Below are 12,289 nucleotides of genomic sequence, written 5' to 3'. Positions count from 1 at the left end.
TTCAGTTCGGTCTTCGGTTTCGGGATCCATGAGCTTGGCATTTTTGCGTTGTTGGTACGAGCGACGAGGACACGACGCGTTCGGACGGACGACAACGATGAGTATATATCCGAGGAGCAAAACCGAATGTTAGATGGGTTGGTTCTAGTTGATATTATATACTTCCATATATATAGGATACTGTGTGGGATGAAGGTTCATGTTGCTTAACCTTTAGGTTTACCTTGCCTATAGTTCCCCAGTTTTCAAAACAACTTTCTGTTCCTATAGAGTTTATCTTTTAGATACGTCGTTTTTAAGATATTTTGTTTCCACAATCGAAATGCGGAACTAATTGGGATTCTGGAAAGTAATTGTGTGAAGTTATTTTACATGCACCTTGATATTGTTAAGCAAAGCATGTTGTTGTTGTTTTTGGTTCATGCAGAGCTACACTCTAAGAAATTTTTGTTGAAAATTACTACAATTATTGTATGCAACTGGTCCGTTACAATAATTGTAGTAATTTTCAACACGAATTTTCGATGTTTTTTATTCAACATTTGGTTTGTAAAAGCAATGTTTAATTTTCAACACACTAAAAAGTAAGCATTTTCTTAGGTCGTATATCGTAGATCGTAAATCCCAGGTCGTAGGTTTTTTTAAGCAATATCTGCTGAATAGTAAACACATTTATATAAAATTTACTCGGGATTTAGTTGAAAAATCAACAAATAATGTGCAATTTTCTTCAAAAATATGAAAATGTCGTACCTTTTTCAACAAATATGTTTAAAAATAAACAATATCAGTTGGAAAAAAGGCTTTTATTTTTTAATATTCAACTCATTTTTCTGACATTTCAACAAAAAAAATCTGACTTTTCAACAACTTAACTTAATTTTCAACATTATTGCGCACCAAATACAGTTGGTTTTTCAGCATACATGTTGAATTTTAATTGAAGTTTGCTGAAAACAAATTTTTAATTAATAAAAATTCAACATTATCCCTTGAATATTTAACATAAAAGTTTGATATCAATCATAATCAAATGAGAAATGTACCTTAAAATGATTAGAATTCAACATAATTGTTGAAAGATAAGCATATTCTAAAATTGATTCCCAAAAGTTTGCTTATATTTAATCATCCGTAGTTGATTTTATAACACATTAACCCTATTTTTCAACACAAATGCCTAAAATTAAAATAAAAAACCTGAATATTCAACATAAATAAGATGTTTTTTCAGCAAAAAAAATTGAAAATTCAAGAAAATTAAACAAATTTATTCAAAGCCACATTTAGTATTCAACATAAACGTTTAACACATGTAAAAAAAAATAGAATTTTCTATTAGTTATTTGGATATTAAACTATTGAAAAAACCTGCATTTAATATAGGAGTACTGCACTAAAATGCTATTTTTTAAATAATATTTTGTCAAAATCCAAATAATTTTGTTGGAAATTCACAATTTTCTTTACATATTTAAATGATTGTTTTGAAAACTAAACATGGCTATAAATTTGTTTTATTTTTCTGAATTTCCAATACCTTTTCTGTAAAAAGCAAGTATATTTAGATGGAATATTCAGGTTTTCATTGTTTTTGAGCCTTAATTAAATATAAGCCTTTTTGGGAACACATTCTAGTAATTGCTAGTATCTTTCAAAATATTATGTTGAGTTCTTACCTTTTTATACGGGTTGAGTTCTCATCAAAATCAGATTGTTGTCATATAAGCAAACTTCTTGATAACCGTTTGACATAATCCTTATATTGAAAAGAAAAAAGAACAAGTTAAAGCAATTGAATAACTTTTCTCCGATGAATTTGAATACATACCATTAGAAATCCTGGAAAATTAAACTTCATTTTTAGAAACAATCATCCCACAAAATTAAATTTAATTCTTCACAACTATCATAAAAAAAAGAAAGATTAAATATGTATATTTAAGTAAAATATTTTTTTTATTTTTTGTTTTTTTTTTTCAATATTTCTTTAATATCTAATAATAAAAAAAAACTTAATAATAATTTAATCAAAAAAATTTAATATGATGGCTCCATATCTGTAAATAAAAGAAAAAAGAAATGCAATGGTTAATGTCAATAAAAATCAAAATAAAATTTACATTAGGATGGCTATACCTAAGGGTATCTAGTTAAATAATCTTAATAAGAATAACTAAGATGCGACTTACCCTTTAGTTGTGGTTTAGATGGATTTTTTGTATGCATAATTGAGAAAAAAACTATTTATTTGGTATTGAAAAATAAATTCCATGTTAAATACAACAACAATACGGAATTATACCAAGTGGTTGTTGCATTTATCGTGGAAATAAGCTATACTAGTAAATAAAAACTAAATAATATTTAAGAAATTTTACTTACCAGAAAGATTTTATTTGTTTAAACTTAGATTTTTATTTAACTTTGATTTTTTACAATGAGGAATAATTCAAGACGCGCACTGCACAAAATACACTTTACGACTGGTTTTTTTAACTGGTTTTGGTTACTTGTATTGTTTGTGATGCGGGGCACGTGCCGTGTCTATCATATAACGTACACGAAGGAGAAGAAAGAACAAAAGAAAGAAATGCACACTGTTTTCGCACAATGATGAGAATTCAACAAGTAATATTGAAAAGGAAATCGTATCCCGTAAAGGAGTGTGATGAGTGCTGATGACGATTTGCCTCCTGCTCTTTTTTCAACAAATGATTACGACATTATAAGAAAGAGAAAATTGTATTCAGCAAAAAATGTTTAATTATTGAAAATACGATGTATTCATATTTGTTTGGGATATAAATATTATATCGTATTTTCTATAATTAAACTATCGAATTGTTTTTGATATATTTTTTCGCTCTAAATAATATATTCTATTGAAAATCCAACATGATTACGAGATTATGAAAACGATCAAATTAAATTAAACAAAAACTGCTGAAAGAGAGAAAAACGTTATCTGAAAAAATAAGATCTGGGATGTTGAATTTTTGTATTCTCTTCTTTTTTTCAGATATTTGTTTAGTATTGAACAAATGTATACGATATTTAAGCAAAAATGTTTTATTTTCAGACAAATCTGTTGAATAAGAGAAAATAAGGATTTCTCGTAAAAAAATACGGTGTTGCAAATTCAACACCGCTCTTAATTTTAAGCAAACTATTGATTTCCCAACAAAAAGATGTTAATTTTCAACAGCGATGCTTTATTTTCATCAAAAAATGTTTAAATATGTTGGAAATTAAACAAAAATTCAACATTTGATTAATTTTCAATAAAAAAATGCTTATTTTTCAGCAAATGTTGAAAATTACTACAATTTCATTTGGTTACTACAATAATTGGAGCAAAATTCAACCGGTGTTGAAAAACTTTAAACACGTATTGTAGTAAAATTACTATTTTTTCTTAGAGTGTACATTGGTACCTACATTAGTATATACAAGTAGATTTTTGAAATTTAAGTGCCTTTGTTGTTTCTACGAGAGAAGCTTATTCAAACAAAGTTTACAATACCTGACACGTCTATACTACACCTCAGTATCTATGTCTGTACTGCCTTTTACCTACTCCACCACACTTATGTATCCATAACCTAAAACTTAGGAGGAAACATGAACAGTGAACATCTAAAATCTAATTTTGAATCCTGTCTGGTTGGTGGAGCACGTGTTTTTATCTTCTTTAATGTGATAAGGGCTTTTGTTTACAACCAAGTGGGCAGCTTATAATTTTCTAAGAAATTAACGATTTATGAAAGGTGAAATAAAGGCAAATCCTCATACTCTACTCGCATGCCAATTGCCTTATAACTGAGAAGATCCTTTTTTTTAAAACAATCTTTTCTCATCCTCGCACTCTCTTAACACAGTTTTGACTAAAATACGACAAGAAAACATTTGTTTTGTTATCGGTTTCGGTATACTTTGATCTTTTTACATCAACATTTTTGAAGTCTCAATTCTTGAAAAAAGAAACTTATTTTCCATGTTGCTCATGGCTACAGAAGCCCTAAAGACATGGAGAGATTTGCATTTAAAGCACAACTTGATTTTTATTAAATTTAAACACACAGTTAAGAAAATGACTGGAGATTGGGTGCAAACCACACCAGAAAATTTGTTTGAGTAGCAAACGAGAGAGGGGGAGGGGTGTTTCCACTAAAGCACTTTTCCTTATCCAGAAGGCAGCAGTGGGATTTCTGAAATGGAATCAACGTTGGCGTCTACATTTCCAGTAAGGTTGAACTAGCTAGTGAAGACCTAAACGGCTCCCCGTCCCTGGAGTTTTACGAAGGATCTGTTTACTGTTAACAACCCACTCAAACGAAATGAAGACAATGAACTTCGGATCTGTACGTGGAATGTAAGGTCACTTAAGAGACCACGTCCAGCAGAGATATTCAGATATTACAACCATTCAAGAAGTGCTATGTGTACTACGGTAACTGCTACTGAGAACAAATGCAGCGTCTATTTGGGTGATGGTTTGTTTGCCTGAGCTAAGTTACAAAGCTCAGGCAAAATGTGTTAAGTTTCAACAGTGTGATCGAGCGCAGCACGACAATCCGCACCAAGCCTAAATTCGCAAACGTAAGCCTATTATGCGATCATGCACCAACAGAAGACAAAGATGAAGACACTAAATTCATATAATTCGAGCTCTCGGACAAGACAAATAAGCAGTTCTAAGACAATCTTAAATTGTCTAAGAAGATTTTAATGCCAAGCTAGGAATAGAAGACATATTTGGTGGCACAATAGGGGAAGCCCTATGCTGCCGGCATTAAGTATTGAAAACCAGTGGTAACTTTGCTTTGCAGCTATCAGAGATGCCGCCTCTAATGTGCTAGGTTTCACATTCACACGGCCACCACAGCTTAATCCCTGGTTTAACGACAGATACCGCCAAGCTACCGCAGCGAAACAACAGGCATATAAAATGGCACTGCACAGAAGGACCAGAGCTGCTCGTGAGCTCAATGAGCAGAAGAGGAGAGAGAAACACCGGCTTCTTATATTTAAAAAAAGGGAGCGTAAGAATCGCGTGATCGAGGGATGTTACTACAGAAATAGGGTTCGTATATTTAATCAAAAGGCAAACAAAAAACTCCCAAAACTTCTCCAAATTATTGAACGGCGATGACGATCCAAATTCCGTTGTCCCTTTCAGGAACAATGGAGAACCCTCCTATAAACAACAAATTAATGGTTTCGCTCACGATTAATGACTCTCCGTTAGATTTTCAGCTAGACACAGGTTCTTCTCGCTCGTTAGTTGGCATACAAGGCTATACAAAATTAGGTCAACCTATTTTAGAGAGCACAGATATAAAACTACGAGCTTACGGAAATCTTGAGGTGCCAGTCAAAGGCATCGTTCACGTTAAAGTCACATGGAAGCAAAACACACTCGTTTTGCCACTTTTAGTCGTTGAGAGTGAGCAAGGGTCTAACATAATGGGCTTAGATTGGTTAAGAGCTTTTAAGTATACGCTACGCAGTTTATCAGAAGAGCATGTGTTTCAAACGAGCGACGACGATAGACATGAACTTGCTGTGAAGGCAAAATTACTTTGCGAATCCCATAAATCAGTTTTTAGTCCTGGGTTAGGACGCAGCACCCAATTTGAAGCACATCTTAAACTCAAAGTCGGTTGTCATCCAAAATATGTACCTTTTCGTCCAGTCCCCTATGCTCAAAAGTCCATTGTCAAGGAGGAAATAGAGCGAATGGTTCAACTTGATATACTTCTTCCTGTTAAGACGAGTCAGTGGGCAACTCCTATTGTAGTAGTAGGAAAATCAAACGGCTCAATCCGATTATGTGGCGATTACAAAATAACCGTCAACCCTCAACTGGAAATCGATCTTCAACCGATGCCTAAGAAGGAAGAACTTTTTCATCGCATTCAGGGCGGAGAACATTTTACAAAAATAGACATGTCTGAGGCTTATATACAAATTCCTTTGGACAAGGAATCTAAAAAATTTGTGTCTTATCAACTGAATTTGGATTATTCGAGCTTCAAAGACTACCTTTCGGTTCATCAAGCTCCACCGGAATATTCCAAAGATTGACATGCGATTTAAGATGTTGCGCCGTATACATCGATGATGTCATTGTGTCAGGTAAAACCTAAGCTGAACACTTACAAAACTTTAAGACAGTTTTAGAGCGTTTTGAAAAAAACGGCCTGAAGTGCAATCTTTCTAAATGCCAATTTGCACAAAAAGAGGTTGAGTATTTAGGTCATATTATTGACAAAAATGGAATACGTCTTTCAGAATCATGCTTGCAAGCGATAAGAGAGTTACCTAGACCGACCAACCTTAAAGATTTGGAATCGTTTCTCGGAAAAATGAACTATTATCATCAATTTATCGACAATTTTGCTCAAATTGCAGGACCCCTCAACATGCTTTGTGGAAAAAACATAAGGTTCGTTTAGAACAAGGAGCAACAACAATCGTTCAATACCCTGAAAGAGACAATAATGCATGAGGACAAAATTGGTTCATTATCAAGAGGATTTACCATTATCAATGGCGACAGACGCATCATCCCACGGCATCGGCGCCGTTATATCTCACACGTTTCCTGACGGATTAGAAAGGCCCATTGTTTTCGCTTCGAAGACACTCACTGAGTCACAAAAAAAATACAGACAAATTGAAAAAGAAGCACTCTCGATAATCTACGGCGTGAAGAAATTCAACCAATACCTTTATGGTCGGGAATTTGAAATCATCACTGACCACCAGCCACTCGTGACAATTTTTAACCCAAGCAAAAAGTTACCTCAGATGACTATCCAACATCTACAGCGCTAGGCAATCACTTTAATGGGTTACACGTATTCGATTCGTTATCGACCAACGAAGCAACACGGCAATGCTGATGGAAATGTATCATTTTATAGACAACATGTACGACTCCGTGGTTGGAGATTTCCCTGTTAACTCATCCGCTGTTGCCGAATATTCGAAAAAAGATCCAATCATTAGCCGAGTATCTTGGTACATCCAAAACGGCTGGCCAAAACATTTGTCAAGCAGCGAAAATAATTTAATTCCATTTTTTAGACGAAGGTTAAGCTTATGTATATGTACTAACATTGTTTTATTGCAGACAAATCACACCAGAGTTGTCATCCCACAAGGTCTTCAGTCACAAGTACTCTCTCTACTCCACGAAGGTCACTGGGGCGAAAACAGAATGAAGCAAATGTCTCGTCGTCATTGTTGGTGGCCTGGGATCGACGACGTCATCCATCGAACCGTCTTCCAGTGTAACGCTTGTCAGATGAACGCAAGCCAGCCTCCGAAACACTATACAAGTTGGCCACGCACAGAGGAAGCCTGGGAACGCATTCATGTTGATTTTGTGGGCCCGTTCGAGAAACACATGTGGATGATAGTGGTTCACTCTTTCTCGAATTTTCCATTCATCATAAAAATGGCTTCTTGTACAGCAACGAATACGATAAATGCATTAAAAACGGTTTTCACTCTGAAGGGGTTACCAAAGACGATAGTTTCTGACAACGGCACTCAGTTTACATCATCCGAATTTCAACATTTTTGTAACCGGTTCTCAATACAACACATCACTTCCGCGCCTTTCAACCCAGAGTCAAATGGAGCCGCTGAACGAATGGTACGGACGTTCAAAACATCAATTGCGAAAATTCTTTGTGACAACACCCGATGTGAAGACGCTCTACAGGTATTTTTAGCAACATACCGGTCATCCCCGGGCAACGATGGGAAATCACCTGCAGAGAAGCTCCACGGGCGATGCCATCGAACTGCGCTATCTGCCTTGTGCCCCGATTCAAAAACTCACGTCAAGGAAAAGTCAGCCAAATTCGCCAGTGGCGAAACCGTTTTCGTCCGAATATATCGCCATGAACCTAAATGGATCAAAGCTGTCATTTTAGAAACGTTAGGAAGGAGAATGTACAGAGTGGAAACTGAGTATGGTTCCATTTGGCGTCGCCACCAAAACCAAATTCGCCAAAGAGAAGCCTGCGAAAATGATCACCAAACATCAAAAGTTCAGGGGAGTAAAGAATTCACTTTAACCAATCCTATCTCTTATTCTTACCTAGGTGTTTCACAACCATCACAATCAAAAAAGAAAAGTCATCAAGTGGAAGACAATCCACCATGTGAGGCATCATTTTCGTCATCACCAAAGACGGTAGAGGATTCAGTTATCGAGAAGAATCCAACATCACCACCTTCCACTGATCTTACATCGCCAGTTTGCTCATCACCAACTTTGTCAACATCTACTGAAGCTGACAAAGCCGAGCCTGCAAGTACGTAATCAACTTCCAACATTCCCGCTACTCAGCCGAGTCATGGCAGGAAAAAGCGAGTTCGTTTCAGTTTACATCCAGCCCCAGAAAATAATAGACGGTCCAAACGTTTACAACAAAAAAGGAGAACCAAGTCAAAGTCCAAATAAGTGTGGAGGAAACTGTTGTGTCTGACAGATGTCGTGCAGCGAAGGAGAAAGATTTTCTCCTTGTGTCAGCCATGACACCCTTTTCCGCCGCTGTCATCTGTCACCTCTACCTTTTCGCCGCATCATTCGGTCACTTACATCCTGGACATCATCGCGAGCACCTTGCCGCCACCAATCTTCTTCATTAATTGATTTGTTAATTTTTCATTGTATTCGTATTAAAGTAATAAAACTTGAATTATATAAAACCCCGCGTTAAATTCTTCAATCACCATCTATATATTATATAAGCCACTCATCATCCCGGTTCTCATTTATGGCGCTGAGGCCTGGCCCCTGTCAAAGAAAGATAAGAGTGTCTTAGGATGCTTCGAGAGAAAAATTCTTGGGGTAGTTTTTGGTCCCGTCTGCATAGATAAACAATGGAGAAGAAGATACAACAACGAACTGTATGGGCTGTATAGCGACAGTGACCTGGTTTAAAGAATTAAAGTCCAACGACTTAGATGGCTGGGTCATGTAGAGCAAATGGACATCAACGCTCCAGCCCGGAAGGATTTCGAATCCAATCCCGAGGGACGGCACACTAGAGGAATACTGCGACTCAGGTCGCAAACGTAGTTGGGAGAGGATTTCAACCAACTGGGCTTGCGAAACCAGAGACAGCTAGCTAGGGACTGAGGTAGTTGGAGACGCTTGTTGGTTGAAGCTCAGGTTTGCTCCGGACTGTAGCACTAACTTAAGTAAGTTACACAAAGAACAACAATTAACTTAATATCAAACTTTTTCACTTTGACTTTTGGGCCGTTCAATGGAAGTAGAATGGTTAAGAATACGATATTCACTTAATTAACGTGCCGCAGGGCTCCGTTTCATCTCCGCCACTTTCACTTCATAAATAATCTATTGCCTCAAACTTCTAATCCGTAATAATTTTTCACTGACGATAGCAACATTGTATTCGTTTTAAGACTCACATTCTTGTCTTTTGGATTTTCACCTTTACAGACAGGGAACTGAACAACTTTCAATCTTTGCGAAGGTAAATGAAGTTTTTCAACTAGAACTGATTTGTCTACAATTTATAAAGTTTTTTTCACTAAAACTTGAGTTCAATTCATTTACTTTGACAAAATTTGGATAAAATTCGAAATGGAATTCCAAAAATAATATTTAAAAGATGCTTTGATGCGACCCACACTGATTACTTCCCATCCCGTCTGTCGATTTGTCTTCCTTAAAAGTTTGTAGGGTTTCGTCTTGGGTTAAAAAAATTGGCAGTTGAATTATTCGTAATAATTTTAAAAATACCAACAATTTTTTTATATAAGGTATTTGTTTTTTTTCAAAAAAAAAGTGTACCAATAATGGTAGCATTTCTTAAATGTTTACAAATTGGATGATTGGATCTATTTTTTGTAGATTTTATTTTTTTATAAAAAAACAGACTGTTGGATTTTTATAAAAACAAAATACTGAATATCGAAAACAATATTTTCTGTGAAATAAAAAGAGTTTGAAGACAATATTTTTAATTTTTGAAAAGCTATTTGAGCCGAAAGTTAATTTTTAGTATTGTTTTTTCTGTAGGGTCTTATTTAATGTAAAAAAAAAAACAGACAATTAGATTTTTCTCAAAATTTTACTGATTGTTGAAAACAATATTTTTTAAAAGATTAAAGTGGTTTAAAGCCAATATCTCAAAGTCTTGAAATACCAACTTTTGTTAAATTATTCTTAGATTTTTAGTTTTTTGTCAAAAAATTGTAAATGCGATTTTTCTCAAAATTTTACTGAATGTTAACAACAATCAGTTTGTAGCCATAATTTCAAGTTTTTGAGAAGAAATTTGAGTCGAAATTCAATTTTTACCAACTTTGAGTATTTTTTTTTAGGTTTTTATTTTTTATATAAAAAATTGTCAATGTGATTTTTCTAAACATTTTACTAGATATTAAAAACGTTAGTTTTCGTTGCACAAAATAGTTTTGGAGATGAAATCATTTTTATACGTACAATTTTCGAGGTTACAAACATTTTTTGAAGTTTTTTTGATTGGTTTTCCAAAAATCACGTTACAATATATAATATAAAACTGAATTCAAGTTTCAAGCGTCATTAACTCGTGAGATATTTAGGGTTAAACAACGTTTTCACCTTTTTTTTAAACTGCTATGGTAAAATAATCACACACGCAATTTTCTTGAGAGACCTTTTTGCATCTTTTTGCATTATTATCTGTATAACAAAATTTATTTGAAATCGATATCTCTACTGGTTCTTGAGCTATGAACACACGCACAACTCTAGGGACCTTGAAATGTCGAGAAATGTCAACATTTTCAAATCTGAACGATTACAATAACTTCCAATTGGAAGTTAAGAATGATATAATTTCGAACATATTAGTACAGAGCTTCTGCTTTTAGCCACACTACAAGAACGTGGGATGCTTTTTTTTTATTGACATTGTAGACATTTTAAAACAAAATTCTCTTCACCGTTATGAACATAATTAGTAGAGCATTCATAGCCGCTTGAGTATTTACATAAATATTAATTGGTGGTTACATTTTAAGGGCCGCTGTTGAATGTGAATCGTTAGAGATTTTTTTAAATTAATTTTGTATGTATAAGATTTTTCAATTTCACTTTTAAAATATTTTAAGTATGAAGTTATTAAATGATACTAAATGTACGTAAAAGTTTTCGTAAAAAATTAAAAATTAAATAGTTTGTTTTTTTAAATAAAAAAAATTAACCAATGATATTTTTGATAATCAAATATTAGTAAGATATTAAAATCGATGAAAAAACTCAAGATAACTTATTTAAGAATAAATGTAATAAAAATCTATTTGAGAAAATTCGAAAATTTCCGAACTCAATCGATACAATTATTTGAACTGTAGGGTCATGCATAGACGGATAGACAGATTGAATCGGGAGACCCACCCTTTTCGACTTCCTTACCATCGTAATGTCATGTTTGATTAAGATTTCAGAAAGTTTTGAAAATGTTCCTAAGATTATATTTCTTTTGAGCTCTGATGCCCACATCTTAGATTTATTTATATAATAATATAAATAGCAAAAGTGCAAAACAAATCAATTTTACAATAAAGTTTAAAATCCGAAGTAACATTCTTTAAAAAAAATAGCACGTACCGTTCATACCTATATACTTATAGGTATTTAAGTTAAAAAAGGCTCCGCTCATCTTTCGACCCATTAAGCTATTTAACTGAAACAAAAAAAAAATAAATAAAATTACAAACCAAGACGAAAAAACAGAAACAAAACAGCCGCTAATTAAACTACTGTATTGGATTGGAATGCCAGCTAGCTAAATGGGTCCTTTTTTGTTGGTATACCTTCTCAATCGTGCCTGAGTGGTATAGTAGCCAATGTTTTCTTGTCATGCAATCTAGAAGTGAGTCCTTGAAGGTGTTGCCACAGTAAGTGATAAAATAGGCATTCAAAAAATATAAACAAAATATTGGTTTGCCTACGGCTTCAAAGTCCTTTCTTAAAACACAGTAAGCTATCAACATTATATTTAAGAAAATGATTCCTTAACTGAAATATTTTCAGAAATACACACTTTACACCAAGGGACACCCTTCCGAAGTTTCAAATAGTTCCATTACATCGTTCAAAATTCTTCAGGGACGACAATTTGCTTTTACAAGTGAAATATTTGTGTTTGACAATGGCAACACTTGCACAGGTATTGCAATTTCAAAAAAGGAAATGAGAAATTTGAAGCTTCTCTAGGGCTTAAATGGTGTATATCTTTACAGT

At 34.1% G+C, this 12,289-nt stretch overlaps 1 protein-coding gene across 1 annotated transcript; it reads left to right on the top strand.

The window, feature by feature from the left end:
* Positions 1-7,468: 7,468 nt before the first annotated feature.
* LOC129938956 (uncharacterized protein K02A2.6-like) lies at positions 7,469-8,344 on the top strand. The gene has a single exon (XM_056046805.1). The coding sequence runs from the start codon at positions 7,469-7,471 to the stop codon at positions 8,342-8,344; it is 876 nt and encodes a 291-aa protein (XP_055902780.1).
* Positions 8,345-12,289: the final 3,945 nt, after the last annotated feature.

The sequence above is a fragment of the Eupeodes corollae genome, chromosome 1 (genome assembly GCF_945859685.1).
Source record: "Eupeodes corollae chromosome 1, idEupCoro1.1, whole genome shotgun sequence".
NCBI classification, from domain to species: domain Eukaryota; kingdom Metazoa; phylum Arthropoda; class Insecta; order Diptera; family Syrphidae; genus Eupeodes; species Eupeodes corollae.
Note: the sequence above shows the minus strand (reverse complement) of the source record. Positions and strands in the feature narration are given on the sequence as shown.